Genomic DNA, 15,339 nt, shown 5'->3' on the forward strand with positions numbered 1-15,339 from the left:
TAACTATCGGTTATAATTTATTGTTTTGTCCTATTGAAGTTATGTGATCCAGCGGTATAAGTGATCAATAATGTATTCTTGATTCCCAATAAGGACGAAAAGTATAGATTTTAGAATAATGTAATAAATTTATGAATTAACTGTTTAATAAAATAAAATGAAAATTTATTTGGAAATTCGTTCACACGGCTTTTGCAATCCACTTAAATCCTTGTGGACCCAAAGCCCTTTATCGTGGACCCAACGACTTTTTATCGTGGACCAAAAGAGTTTTTCTCTACAAGGCTAACACACACATATATATGTTTCTATGCATCTCACCGGCTCTTTCGTAGACAGTATTAGAAAGCTGGTGCGGTGGCTCTGTGGCAGTGATGTCCTTATGGTATTGAGAAGCTATTTTTTTTTTTTTTGCAGTGGAAGTTTGATGCTCAGTTACTCCGTAAGTTTATAATCCTCATATTCATCGTGGATACAAATTGTTTTTATTTTTTCTGATGTAGGAAAATATGTGCTACTCTGTGTGTGGTATTTGCTAATTTCAAAAAATTTCTCTATCAGGTATTCTAGAATTTTGAAGAACCAATGGCTTACAAGCGGCAAAAACTTATAGCTGGTAATCAAAGTGGGCCGGACGTTATGCTATGTGACGTAGACGTAGTACCTTCATCTGTTGTTGAGATTGCTCCTATTCTTCGTGCTGCAGATGAAATTGAATCAGAAAATCCAAGGGTTGCCTACCTATGTAAGTCCCCAATATATATTAATAACATAAAGTGCTGCAGAATATATGTATACGTGTATGTATTTATTCATGTAGGTGTATAAATATAGACACAAAAAAAAAAAAAAAAATTAAATTTGAGTCACGTAAAGATTCTAGACAAAGACTGGATCAACAGGCAATTAACTAGGAAAAAGGAAAAAATATATTATGACTCCAATTCCCAATATGGCCAAGTTTGTCAACCCAAACTGAAGGGAGGAACATATTGTTGTAAATCAGTGGCGAAGCTTGAACAATTAACTAGGGGGCCGAAAGTATTATAAATTGAAATTAACGTTCTTAAAAAAAAAACAAATTGTTTTGAACAAATAAACACCAAAAACACCTAGAAAAAGAATTACAACTCAGCCCGACGACCTTTAATGTCTTTAAATTCATCAATTACAGACTTCGAATCAATGTTTTCAGCAATTTCTCTTTCTATGTAAATCACCAAGTTGTTTGCGAGAAAATCATCCGACATCTTATTGCGAAGACGGTTCTTGAATATTTTCATTGCTGAAAATCCCCTCTCTGTTGTTGCGGTAGAAACCGGAAGTGTCAAGATTAACCGAACCACTCTATCAAGCAAATAGTATGTCTCACGTTTCTGAGTTTCCACAAGACGCTTGCATAGGTCAGTAATAGTTGATACACCACTTAGTCTAGGATTCTTTGTGATATCAATATTAAAAATCTCCAATTGATATCGTAATTGAATCCTCTCTTGCTCCGTAAAATCTTCAGGATAATACTTCTCAGCAAGAAGACAAATTTGATCAACGTTAATCACTTTAGAAACTAAACTAGAACTAGAAACAACATTTCTATGTTGTGAGCAACCAATATGTTTCAAGAACGCACAATGTTTCCCGTCATTAACTTTTTTCCAATTGTCAAATCTTTTAACAGTAAATGCATCGTAACCATGACACACACTTGGTTTATCATTATATATATAACAAATAAAACAATAAGAAGCGTGTGTTGTTGGAGAATATTCTAGCCAATTAGGGAAAATGTTGAACCAAGAATATTTGAATCTACGAGGATGTTTTGTTGAACCTTTAGCTTGATACTCCTTAAGATGTATTTGGAAAGGTCCTAAATTCAGATAAGCTCGTCTCACTTGCTCTCTTAAATTAACCGGATAATCCCACATTTGCTTTCGTTTAGCGGGATCTCTTTCTAGATTCTTCAAATCAACTTCATTAGGATTTTCCTTTTCTTGTGGTTGTGGCTCATTCTCTTGTTGTTTATCCTTTTCTTGCGGTTGTGGCTCATTCTCTTGTTGATTTTCCGTTTCTTGTGGTTGTGGCTCACTTGTTGAAGCTTTGTGACGTTTACTCTCTTCACTTTCATGATTAGTTTCTTTATCATCTGCCTTTCTTTTGTAAAAATAGTCTAAGGTTTTCATCTTTCCCATGATTATATCTATAAAAATCAAAATGAAGGAACAAATGATTCAATCAAAATCAAAATTAGAACAATAACCAATAACTCATTTAACAATTATCAGTGTGTGAAAATTGAAAAGTAAAACCAAATCAAATTGACAAATTGACAGCCAAATCAAATTGACAAATTAACAACCAAATCAATTTTATAAAAATAGTCTAAGGTTTTCATCCATCTTTGTTTTCAGTTAATCAGTTTTGTTTGAAGCATAACAAAATCAATTTTTTTTTCTATTCCATACTTCCAGTTTGGTGTCCACTGTCTAGAATAAATATACTAGAAGGCAACAGCAGCAACAATGCAAACAGGAGGCAACAACAGCAACAGTGCAAACAGGAGAAATTCTAGAATCCTACTATCCTAATTCCTACACCAAATCAGATAAACCAAATTGACAAATTGATAGGAGAAATTCTAACCCCTAATTTGGAGTTTGGACCGAGAGATTGAGAGAAAAGAGGAGTAACTCGCAAACAGGCAACAACAGCAACAGTGCAGGCGTGCAGCACAACATTCAATCAGAATTCAGAACAAAGAGCAAGTAAACTGGAAAAGAAAGAACAAGATTCGGGATTTCATTATTTCATACCTGATTTTTGGTGCGATGGGCGATAGCGAGAGTGAGAGTGTGAGACCAACAACAGCGACAACAAGCAGCGATTCAGCGACAGCAGCGACAGCAATCAGCAGCAACGATTCAACCAAATTGGGGAAGAACCGAAGAACCGAACGTGATTTCTGGAGTCTGATTTCTGTGATTTGGTCGGACTATGCTTGCTTGGAGTCTGATTCGGGAGGGGCCAAAGCCCAAGTTTGAAGATAAAGGGCCTTGTAATTAATTTTTTTGAAGTATATTTCTTATTTCTAGCCCAAAAATCAGGGGGGGGGGCCACTGCCCCTCCTGGCCCCATACATACTTCGCCACTGTTGTAAATGACATGTTTGTAGGGAGAAATGTTGATTTGAGTTGGTAAATTGTTTGATAACCGATAATAATTGTATTTTTTATTTTTGAAACGGCAAACTATCATATTCCTAATCTAATCCTAAACACCGGTTATATCAATTGAGAGAGTCACTCCTTAAGACTGTGATAGCATTGAAGGGTCTACAAAAAGTGGCCAGTCTCCTAAAGACTAAATGAACCTTATTATTAGCCCAAGACATTTCAACAAGAAATCAAATAATTTGTGGGATATCACCCCTCTTTTCCTTGTAAAAATAGATGAAGAAAGATCTTTACCATAAGAAAGTAAGGTTTCAAAAATTTCCTTATCATTATGGTGGCTGATAGTTGTTTTGGCAACGAGTGCAAATCTGCCAAAGGCAGAGCTCCTATTTTATCAAATAAATATTTTAGAACATATAGGAGTGATTATATAGTGGAAAAAGTATATCACTGAAGCATAACTTTCTGTATACTTAAATGTTGTGTGGTCTCTATTTGTTTACTAACATGCAGTGGCATCATGAAACTTTTTTTATACATAATCAGGTCGGTTCTATGCCTTTGAGAAAGCTCACATACTTGATCCATCATCAAATGGTGTTGGTGTTTGTCTATTTAAGACTGCCCTAATTCGTCGCCTAGAAAAGGTATGTGTTCTCTTAAAGTATTTTGAGTAATTTTTCTGCCTTAACTATTTCCGAGCAATTTGAAACACACCAACACTTTGATGGTGAGAATTGTTGAGCAAATTTTGAGTAATTGCTTCATGTTAAAATCTTTATCTAGATCAACAAAGGAAATAAGTTTGATAACGAAAAGTTCAATAGATCTTACTTGATTCATAGAATCAAAGAGTTAAGATGTTTGAAGTTCTTTTACAAGAAAATTCCTTGGGCCATTAACCCAAGTAGCAAATTGCATTTATATTTCCACTCACAGGTTACATGGACAAAAGTATTCTACACATTTAACTAACACAAGTTCCAAAGATAAGGAAAGTTTAGCAACCGAGGAAATGTAGTGTGGGAGGTCTATTCTGCATGTAAACTAACAAGACATAGAACGACTAGGGTTTCATATTATTATCAAATGAGAATTACAAAATACAATGAAAACAAAAGACATAATATATAGACTAGCTAATTATGGTTTTTTAGCTAATGGGCCAATATAAAACCTAATACAAAATAAAGCCCAAAATCTTATTAAGCTAACATCCCCCTCAAATTCACAATGCAACATCAATAAGCATTGAGAGATTGTCACATAGAAAATGAAATCGAGGAGCAGTCACAGGCTTCGTAAGAATATCAACAATCTGCAAGGTGGAAGGAACATAAGGGAGGGAGATAGTGCCCTTTTGGAGATGATGTCGTGTGAAATGGAAATCAATCTCAATGTTTTTTGTGCGCTCATGAAACAGTGAATTCTTGGCAATCATTATCGCACTCTCGTTGTCACAATATAAAAGGGTAGGCTGAGAGATGTGAACATCCATATCTGCAAGAAGCCATCTCAACCAAACAATTTCACAAGTGGCGATAGCCATGGCTCAATACTCAGATGCTATAGAAGAACGAGAGACAACATCTTTTTTCGTACTCTTCCATGATATCAATGAATCTCAAAGAAAAACACAATGCCCAATAGTGGACTTACGTTCATAAATATCACTATCCCAATTAGCATCACTATAAGCATGCAGCTCATGAGAGGATGTACATGGAAACACAAGGGTGCGGAACTGAGTACCATGAAGATATCTCAAATACGAAGAACAATTCCCTAATGAACCGTAGAAGGGGCATTGACAAACTGGGTAACCACATGAACTGCATGAGCAATATCTGGTCTAGTGATAGTCAGGTAAACAAAACTCCCTACAATGGTACGATAAAGACTTCGATCTGATAGGGAACACCATTAGTTGGAGAATACTTTGCATTAATCTATATAGGTGTATCAATTGTCCGATTATCTGTGAGTCATGTTCGTTCAAACAAATATTAAATATACTACGTTTGAGATAAAATATAACCCTTTGGAGATTCAACAACTTCAATCCCTAAGAAATAACGTAGCACACCCAAGTCTTTCATAGAAAACGGTGAGCCAAATCATGTTTTAAAGACTCTATACCATCATGATCATCACCGGTAATAATCATGTTATCGACATATAAGGAAAGAATAATCTGACCTGTGCTCGTACATCGGACAAATAGAGACGAGTCATGGTTACATGGTTTAAAACCAAGCGAAGTAATCACCGTAGAAAATTTCTCAAACCAAGCATGAGGGGATTGTTTGAGGCCATATGGTGCCTTCCGAAGTTAAGAAACTTCACCTGGTTGGTAAGCAATAGCAGGTGGAGGAGAAATGTGTACTTACTCATGAAGATCACCATTCAAGAACGCATTCTTGACTTCCAGCTGATAAATCTTCCATTGACGAATGGAAGAAATTGCAAACAATGTGCAAAAAATCATCGTTTTTGCAACAGGAGCAAAAGTCTCCTCATAATCCATACCATACTTTTATGAGTACCCTTTCGCCACAAGTCTGGCTTTATAACGCTCAACGGATCCATCAGACTTTATTTCGATTTTATATACCTAACGAAAACCAATTGTGTGCTTTTGAAGCGGAAGAGGAACCAGATCCTGCGTATGAGTCTGATAATGAGCTGCAAGTTTCTCAACCAGAGCCGTCTGCCAAAGAGGATCAGAAATGGCCTATTTATAGGATGTTGGGTCAGAGAGACGATGTACATTAGCAATAAATGAGGCAAATAGTGGTGAGTAAGAGGAAAAGACAAATTCAGGAAGCTTTGTGGACTTCTTATTACGATAAGGCCTCAATGGTGGAGGATCTTGATGATATGCAAGCAGAGGATCAGCGACAAATGGTGGATCAGTAGTAGCAAGTAGTAGCAGGTGGTTGATTAGCAAAAGGTGGTGTATTAGGAACAGGTGGTGGATCATCAATGTCAATGTTAAACGGATCAATAGTACGAAGCTCCTCTCGGGTTGCATCATATAACTAAACAGGAATGCTATAGAACAAAATGTGCTCCAAAAAAGTGACATTACGAGAGACATACAACTTTTGATTTGATGGATCATAACACCGATAACCTTTCTGACCAATACAGTATCCCAGAAATACACAAAGGGCTGATTTTGAGGACAACTTATCTCTCTACATGAGGCTTCACATAATATAGGTACACCCAAAAATTTGTAAGGAAGAATAATTTGGAAGCTGGCCAAACAACATTTCATAAGGAGACTTCCCCAAAGTGTGCGCAATAGGAATGCGATTAATAACATAAGTGGCGATATGAACAACTTCTCCCCAAAACATATTGGGAACTTGAGCAGAAAGTAGCAAGCATCTTGCAGCTTCTAGGAGATGTCGATGTTTCCTTTCTGCAACACCATTTACTGGGGGTGTTTGTACAGAATGGCCGATTCACAATGTGATCAGATGCCAATAACTGTTTAAAATCATTGGAGGTAAATTCCCCTCCTAAATCACATTGAAAACATTTTATGACAGCAGAGTGTTGAGTCTTGAAAAGAGCTCTGAAGTCACTATATATGGTGAAAAAGTCAGACTTGCACTTCATAAAGTAAATCCACGTGTAGCAAGTCTAAGCATCCAAGGCTGATGGTGGTGTAGAGTTTGTCTCATTCATAACTAAATGTGCAACAACAACATACTATGGTGGCCTAAAAGATGGAAACGAGGGACGTGACTGGGACTGTCTAGAAGACATGTTCTACTGTGAAGACTAAGACTGTGCTGGTGATCTCTTTTGTTGTTGTTGCTGATTTCCCTTACTTGTCAGGAAATGACAATTTGCTTTCGAATGGTTCTTCTTCTTACAGAAAGCACACTCATCAAATGCAACTTTAGGGCGATTCTGGTTTGAAGACTAAGGTCGTTGTGAAACCAAAAGGACAACATGAGTGGCTATCTTGGGACCTTTTTCACCATGGGACTTGATACGGGTTTTTTCAACAATCACCTCGTGAACAACCGAATTAACAATGGGAAGAGATGTGTGATGCAAGATTGATCCATGCAAGCCTTCAAAATCTGACCGTAATGCCATCAAGAACTGAACCAAACATTGCTCTTCCCTTCTATCAATATAAGGATTAAAAGCCTTCAACACATTAGGTTCGGTAAGAGCCAATTGATCCGACAAATCCGACATAGTTGCATAAAATTCCTAAACACTGAGATTGTTCTGTTGGAGGGCTCAAATATCAAACTCTAACTGAAACTGCTTTGCAAAGTTAGACTGAGTATACAACCTAGCCAAGTGATCTCAAACCTCCATTGTTGTGTCATACTTCGTCAACTGATTACTAATAAACTGGATAACAAAATTATTAATCGAAGTAATGATCTTGGAGTTATCAGTCTCCCATGAATCCAGTAAGGCTGAATAGTTTGCAGCCTTTTCATCTGTTGGTTTCTTCGTGTCACCCGTAACAATCCCCCACATAGTCTTGCCTCACAAGCAATTCTTCATAACATAACTCCAATAGGCATAGTTGTTGTCATCATGTTGCATACTATTGGACCGAAGATAATCATCTCTCGGGGCCATATTTCAATATCAGTCAAACGAGAATAACCAAAACAGCAGTAAATACAAATAACATCAGCAACAATCAATAACTCGAAATCAACAAAACAAACAGACGAAGCGACCCTCGAAATCGACAAAACGAACAAATCAAATTAAACGGAATACATAAACGAGTAAGAAAACCATACACATTTGCCCCCCAAAATAAAAATAAAGATGATCAAACGAACTCTGATACCATGTAAACTAACAAGACATAGAATGGCTAGGGTTCCGTACTATTATCATATAAGAAGTACAAAATACAATGAAAGAAAAAGACATAATATATAGACTAGCTAATTAAGGTTTTCTAGCTAATAGGCTAATATAAAACCTAATACAAAATAAAGCACAAAATCTTATTACGTAAACACTGCGAAACAAAATTTCTAGCACTTCCGTTTAGCTCCTTCTACCAGGATAAATATAAACTTATGACATGAAATTCTGTTCCATAAGCATCAACAGAAAAAAGTTTCTGAGGTGGAACATATATAGTGTGGGTAGTCTATTGCACATAGTCCTCAACCCTTTTCAACCAACTGAACTTTCAGTCATGCCTAAAATGTGTTGAAACTTTTTGTTTCTTGTAGCTTCCATGGGCGGCTGGACCAGGGTTTTTGTCTTTATATGCTGATAAAGTTGAATCGAGCAACCCAAGGGCTGCCTACCTTTGTAAGTCCCTATTTCTGTTTGTAGCTGTTTGTTTTGTGTGTGGTTGTACGTAGGATGAATGGGTTTGACAACCTTTTGTTATTGCTTTGGTATAAGCTATTTTGACCGTGTTTCCATGTTATCATTTGAGAAAAATTCGTTTTATATTTCATTTTATTTGTAGTGGTGTAAGGTGTAGAAATATCATCATGTCACTATTGTGGTTAGTATGAAAATTAGGAATGGTGGAATACAAAAACATTAAGTTGGGCATCGTTGTTGGTATGTCTTATCATGCTTGAAGCCTTTATTGTATCATGTATTGTTGATTATCCTTACTGAGTTATGTCATAAAGGTCTACATCATGTCTTAGCTTCAAATAAAACCAATCCTTTTGAATTGATGATCATACACAGAGAGAAACTAATTTGAATAGCATTTTCCATGAGTTACCTTGTTGCAAAATTTTATAGAAACCATACTTTCTAGAGTGAAAGGCTATGAGAGTTATTCTTTATGAGGGCATAAGTAATAATTTAATGTAAAAAAATGTACTCTATATGTGTGTATAGAATCTGTACATATATTTTTTAATTTGCGTCAAATAAAAGTTATACAGAGGAATATTCAACAGGGAAGGCTTACTCAGTTTGTAATTAGGAAAATGGAAAACATTTTCTGGCTCCAATTCCAAATCAAGCATCATCAAGTTTCTGAAGCCCAAATCAAAAGGAGGAATGCATTCATGTAAATGAAAATTTGAAATTATCAATCAGGAGCATGATGAGGTGTTTTGATAAATTGTATGACAATCAGTGTTAATTTTATAAAGGCTATGTCGGGCGCTTCCATGCATTGGAGTGTGTATTAAATGTGAGTGCCTACTTTCTTAAGGAATAACTTAACTTAATTTAGGTAAACTATTTCATCAGGTCGAGTATATGCCCTTCAGAAAGCTCACAGAAGAGATCCACTATCAAGTGGTGGTGGTAGTGTTCATCAATTCAAAACTGCCCTGATTCGTGGGCTCAAAAAGGTGCATCCTTTATTCCCTTTCCATATTTTGTGCTCTGATTATTCGCTACACACTTTTTCTTGTTCTTGAGCTGAGCATTTCTGTGCAATTTTGTGTTCACTGTTTCTTTTTGGCATGTTTATTTAAAACAAAGAAGGAAAGAAGCTTGTTAGGGGAATAAAGTCTCATTCTGGACTACAATTTCATATCACAAAAGTGTTTCTTCCATTAATTGGAATCTTCGAAAAACGGTGTTGATGGATGTCAACATGGCCTTGCTTTCCTATGAAGTATTATATACTATAGATCTTTCTAAAACGTTTAATTGGTGCATTCCAAGAATGTTGAAATTTATGTCAGTCTTGTTCATCAATTGTTTTTCAATATTAGTTTTCCTTATGAAATTGAGCAAGTGCATTAATGGCGGCTGCATCATTTTTTACTTTAATTCCTAATATTATGAACTCCATCTTTGTATTCTATTCAGCAAGACGTAGAAGCAACAGGAAGACAAAGAAACAGTGATGCTAATGGAATGCATGCCTTTTATTGGCATTATTATGAAAACTACATTCAAAGATTGCAAAATGCTGACAATGTTGATCGGTAATCATCTTCTTGGTTGTCTTATTTTTATTTTGCCTTGTATTCCTGATTGCAGATATTTACTTCTAATGTCAGTACCCGTCTCACAAAAGCTTATCAAACTGAGGCTGTTCTGTTTGAGGTTTTGAGGGCTGTCTGTCTGGAACAATCTGTCGACGTGGAAGTTGAGGTAAATGCTGGATATCTCTCTTCCTTCTATAGATTCATTTGATGATTGCTTATATCTGGTGAATTGCTACTGTGTATATGTGTATAGATATTGAAAACACACACACAGCTTGCAGACATGTATACTCGCAGTATACTTTCGCTCGACCCTGAAAGTTCAGATCAAGACCTAGTAAAACGTTTAAATGTTAGCTCAAGAATTCGTGTCATGTCACGAATGAATCAGCCAAACAAACCCAAAATCCCCCTGGAGGCCGTAAAGAGTTGTACCCAAAACTTCAATGAAAGAAATGTCATCGGGAGAGGTGGATACGGAAGGGTCTACAAGGGAACCCTCTCCTGGGCTGATCATGTAAATCAGATAGTTGCTGTAAAACGTTTAGATGTCTACGGGTTACAAGGTAATAAGGAGTTCCACACCGAGCTCACGATGCTTTCACAGTATCAACACGATAACATTGTAAGACTTATAGGGTTTTGTGATGATAACAAGGAGATGATTCTTGTATATGAATACGCAAGACATGGAAGCCTCGACACATATTTACATGACACTTCTATTACAGTTGGATTGTCATGGCTACGACTCCTGAAAATATCCATTGATGTTGCTTCTGCAGTGGACTATCTTCACAATCACATAGCAGAAAAACACCGAATAATACATCGTGATATCAAAAGCGCCAACATTTTGTTGGTAGAGAATTGGAATGCAAAACTTGCTGATTTTGGGTTGTCTAGGATTGGTCTAGCAAATCAACAGAACACGTTTGTGATCACTAACCTTGCCGGCACACATGGCTATTGTGATCCACAATACGAAAAAACAGGTTTCTTGACGAAAGAGTCAGATGTCTTTTCCTTTGGTGTAGTTTTGTTTGAGGTTTTGTGTGGAAGGCTGGCGTGTGTTTCTAGTTACCATGACGAGCGCCGATTCCTCCATCATTTGGCCAGAACCTGCTACAAAAATGGAGAGCTAGAAAATATTATTGATAAGAGAATAAGCAAAGATATTAAACCACAAGCTTTGTTCAAGTATTCAGCCATTGCATATCAATGCTTGCAAGAAACTCGGGAAGACCGACCTACAATTTCTGAGGTTGTGTTGCAGCTAAAGGAGGCCATGAAAATTCAAGTAAGTTTGAAAACCATTTTTACCAATTCCATCGATATAGATATGTTTTTAAGATAAGGAGAAAAGATTATCTACATAAAATTACACTTGTTAATGACGGCTCATTTGTTTTAATTTATTGTTAGCTGCAAGATGAGATCTCTCCAAGATGAACCGGAAGATGAGATCCTCCCAGATGAATTAGAAGATTAGATCCTCCAAGGAACTAAACAACGAATACTTGGAAGATTAAAATCCAAAGTAAAACTTAGGTTTTGTGGTTGCATAAAGAAACAACGAGACCACCATTCTCTATGATGAGTTGGACATCGGAGTACAAAGTAAAAAGAATTGATAAGATTAACAATTGCTTGTTTACATATTTAACACAAAATTTATTAATTTTTTATTAGTTTGTTTTATACACTACAAGAAATCTCAGCTATAGTGGCGACAAATTGTCGTTTTCACCGCTAAAGCCTTTTAAGCCCAATCCATGTGATCGTTCAAGGAAGAACCTTATCCGCTGTTTAGATTTCTCAATCCAACGGCTGGCATCTCGTCTCGTACACCATCATTTGTGGCGATATCAATAGTGGTGACCTTGTTGCTGCTAATACCCAAAAAATAATAGACCACAAAAACTTTCTTCCATAATCAACTTCAAGCACCGCTAAAACCTAAGACCATTAGATCATATTCTCCCCTCTTTTACTGTATAAACAACTCCAGTCTCTCCATGATCCATCTCGGATGATCTAATCACCGACAATGACCACCGACGCCACAAGTCACCACACCAACCTGCCGCCGACCACTAGAACTTGTTTAACAACCACCGCCATGACTCACATGCATTATGGCACCATTATGAACTACATGCTATCTTTGGCGACGAAGGCAACCACCTTAGATTTCAATCAACATCACCGTGAACCACCTCCGGCCACAACCTACCACCTGCAACCTCTGCAACCTCTCTCTTATGTTCTTAGCTCTTCTTAATAGCTATTGAGTTGTCTTAATAAGATTAATTGGAATGTGCATATTCGGGAGATGTTTTTCATGTTAATATGCTATGAAAAGTCTTAATATTCTTGGAAAATGCTTAACGAAGAGTGACAATTGATTTGATGTGCTGCTTAGAAAGTGTTAAATGACTTGTTAAGGATTGAATTGATAAGCACTTAACTGTTAAGGACTTAATTATATTGTAAGATGCTTCAAAAGTTCTTAAAATGTTTGGGAAATGCTTAATGAAAGAGTTGTTATTGATTTGATGTGTTAACTAAACTGTCATGGAAACAATCATTGAAATTAGTTTATGACCTTTAGTGACGAGAAATATGAAAACCGATGTCATCCTATTTGTTGGATTAGGTGTCTAAGCCCATAACTATTTTGGTATGTACTTGACCCGATTATGAGCATGGTCCTTTTGGGTTGCCTTCACCATAGCAACTTGTAGGATGAATTATGAAGAAAGAGGATTAATTATGATTTATTAATATATTATGAGAATAATATATTAAGAGAAATCATATTATTTAATTAGTATTGATTAGAAATTAATTTGGAATTAATTTGGTGGTCAAAAGAGATTAAATAAAGAAAGGGGACTGATATTGCAAATCACTGATAGTTGTAATTGGGCCGATGGACTCCATAGAGTTGGAGTGGACGAAATTTATGGGGAAGCCCATAAGATTTCGTCCAATGCCTCTAAGGAAGGAGTCAATGAGCTGCTTAGGGCCTAAGCAGTCAGATTAGGGTTTCCTAGTTCAAAACCCTAATAACCTAAGTATAAAAGATACCCCTAAGACTCCAAAAACGTGGCTAATGATTTCCTAGAAGTTCCTGGACGTTTTTGGAGCTCTCTTCCTCTCTCTTGTTCATCTAGTTTCTTAGTGGTGTTTGTGACTCCATTAGAGGTGCAACACTTGAGGCACTAGGCTTTCATACGTCAATTACAAGAAGGATTCATCTTGTTATTACTACATAACAAGAAAGGTAATATCTAAACCCTAGTTTATATGTTAATTCGATTATTGTATGCTAGATCTTGGGTTCTTAAGTCTTGGATGAATTGCATGTACAATAGAGAAACCTAGATCCAAAGTTTTAGAGTTTTGCATGTGCACCATAGGATTGATGTATAACATAAAACCCATCATTATTTTCCAAAACCGTCACCAAAAGACAGGTTTGTATTAGTGTTATGGTAAAAATTTAAGAAACAAAAAGGTGAGGAGTTGACATCACATAAGTGAGGATTTATCTCACTCGGAGAAGTAGAAAAAAAAGCTTATGGAGAAAGGGAGACAAGTGCTTGATAAATAAAAGTTGAAGAAATAAATTTTGGTGAAAGAAGATAGATGAATTGAAGAGTTGAGCCGTGATTACTACCTAAATGTCGCGAAAAAGTGCCAAAACGAAGACATAACAATTACGGCAATAAATCTCACAACCTAATCATGTTGTAATTTTCTTTTGGTGATGGAACTCCTGGCATTCAAATAAAAACTTATGGTTTGACATCTCGATTATACCACATAAAGAACTTGAATAAAGAATGGAGAGTTAAAGATAAAGAAGAAAGCTTAAAAGCAGGAGAAGGAACGAGTGTTTAGTGTAAAAAAGAGTTGAATCCTTATTATTCATGCATATGTATATGAAGGTGGTGAAAAAAAAAATTGAAGTTATGCATAGCATCAACTAGCCTTCCGGTAGCTTAAAGTGAAGCTGAGGACTATAGAGAATGATATAGAGGTTATGTTGTTTGGACGGAAACAAAGTTTCGGTCAGCCTCCAAGTGGGAGATTGTTGAGATGTGATGTTTGATATGAAAATCAAGGTTCCAAGGATATAGGTTCTGAGAATAGAGGTTCCAAGGATAGAGGTTTCGAGAATAGAGGTTCCAAGGATATAGGTTTCTATAATAGAGGTTGCGGTTCAAAGAACATTTTTTGTTGTTTAGAGAACATAGATTACGATTCCAAGATTAAAGTTAAGATAATAGTGGTTCTGAGAACAGGGGTTGATGTTGAACAAAGGTCGCATGTAGTAGAAAAGTGAGGAGAAGTTTTGGCAGAAGAGAAATGTCTAGTCATCTAGTTTTTTGAAAACCAAGTTTTCCCATAGGCCCATATGTTTATTATATAAGAATTAGTTCAAACATTGTTAGAGGCATTATATATGTATCTTTTAGCACATTTTTATTACGATTATCTTACAAGGTTGTGGCAATTTCCCTTTTATATTTCGATAAAATGTGTATGTATTGTTTTATTTGTAGAATGCCCTGTACTTTTGATATGTTTCTGAGGGTAAATTGGACTGGGACGAGAATACTAAGATTTGAGGATGACCTTAAGGAAGCATAGGAGCATATCCGGAGTAGGGAATTACTTAATGAAGTTGGGGAGTGGATGAAAGTTGCTTTAACTGAAGAATTAAGTCCAAATTGTATGAAAAATGAGTTACACTATTTTGTTTCTACTTACATGATTGTTAAGTATCCCAATGGGCCATTATTTTGAGCTAAAAAGTCCTCGACAAATTTAGACAATCATGTTTCCATTTACACGATCATTTTTTTACTTTGCAGATATTTTATGACCTTAAAATCACCCACACATACCTTGATGATGTTACTTGACCATATTACACGATCGTGTTTTGCTTTACATACTCGTGTAAATCACCTCAGGTCTTAAAATGGAAACATAATTCATTTATTTAGATAGGCAAATCATTTTTATAAGTAACATGATCGTGTTTCCCACTACACGGTCATGTAAATCTCTGACTCCTTATCGGATGTTAATTGTTCCTATAAATACTACATATTTACCTTAGACGAATACCTAGTTACTACACACGAACGTTTAGCAAATTTCTAGCGATTTTTGACAAATATCAATGATTCATAGAACACAATTGACTTGTTGCTTTTGTTTAG

The 15,339-nt window shown here is 36.1% G+C and overlaps 1 protein-coding gene across 3 annotated transcripts; it reads left to right on the top strand.

Moving 5' to 3' along the window:
- Positions 1-296: 296 nt before the first annotated feature.
- LOC145161704 (putative serine/threonine-protein kinase PBL7) lies at positions 297-11,800 on the top strand. 3 transcript variants are annotated; one of them, XM_079081306.1, is made up of 9 exons: positions 297-442; positions 562-745; positions 3,720-3,820; positions 8,414-8,495; positions 9,408-9,511; positions 9,978-10,096; positions 10,172-10,265; positions 10,353-11,399; positions 11,525-11,800. In XM_079081306.1, exons 2-9 carry the CDS (start codon positions 586-588, stop codon positions 11,549-11,551), a joined length of 1,734 nt encoding a protein of 577 aa, XP_078937432.1. In that variant the 5' UTR covers positions 297-442; positions 562-585; the 3' UTR covers positions 11,552-11,800. The 3 variants fall into 3 exon arrangements, with proteins under 3 accessions (XP_078937432.1, XP_078937442.1, XP_078937450.1); XM_079081316.1 differs by lacking the exon at positions 9,978-10,096 and having other exon boundaries at positions 10,152-10,265; XM_079081324.1 differs by lacking the exon at positions 3,720-3,820.
- Positions 11,801-15,339: the final 3,539 nt, after the last annotated feature.

This window comes from Lactuca virosa, chromosome 1, assembly GCF_052849685.1.
Source record: "Lactuca virosa cultivar CGN04683 chromosome 1, Lactuca_virosa_CGN04683_v6, whole genome shotgun sequence".
Classification (NCBI taxonomy): domain Eukaryota; kingdom Viridiplantae; phylum Streptophyta; class Magnoliopsida; order Asterales; family Asteraceae; genus Lactuca; species Lactuca virosa.

Coding starts and splice junctions, on each gene's coding strand:
- LOC145161704 (XM_079081306.1), top strand. CDS start 586: ATGGCTTACAAGCGGCAAAAACTTATAGCTGGTAATCAAAGTGGGCCG. Junction 8,496..9,407: donor CCCAAGGGCTGCCTACCTTT/GTAAGTCCCTAT, acceptor CTATTTCATCAG/GTCGAGTATATGCCCTTCAG. Junction 9,512..9,977: donor TGATTCGTGGGCTCAAAAAG/GTGCATCCTTTA, acceptor TATTCTATTCAG/CAAGACGTAGAAGCAACAGG.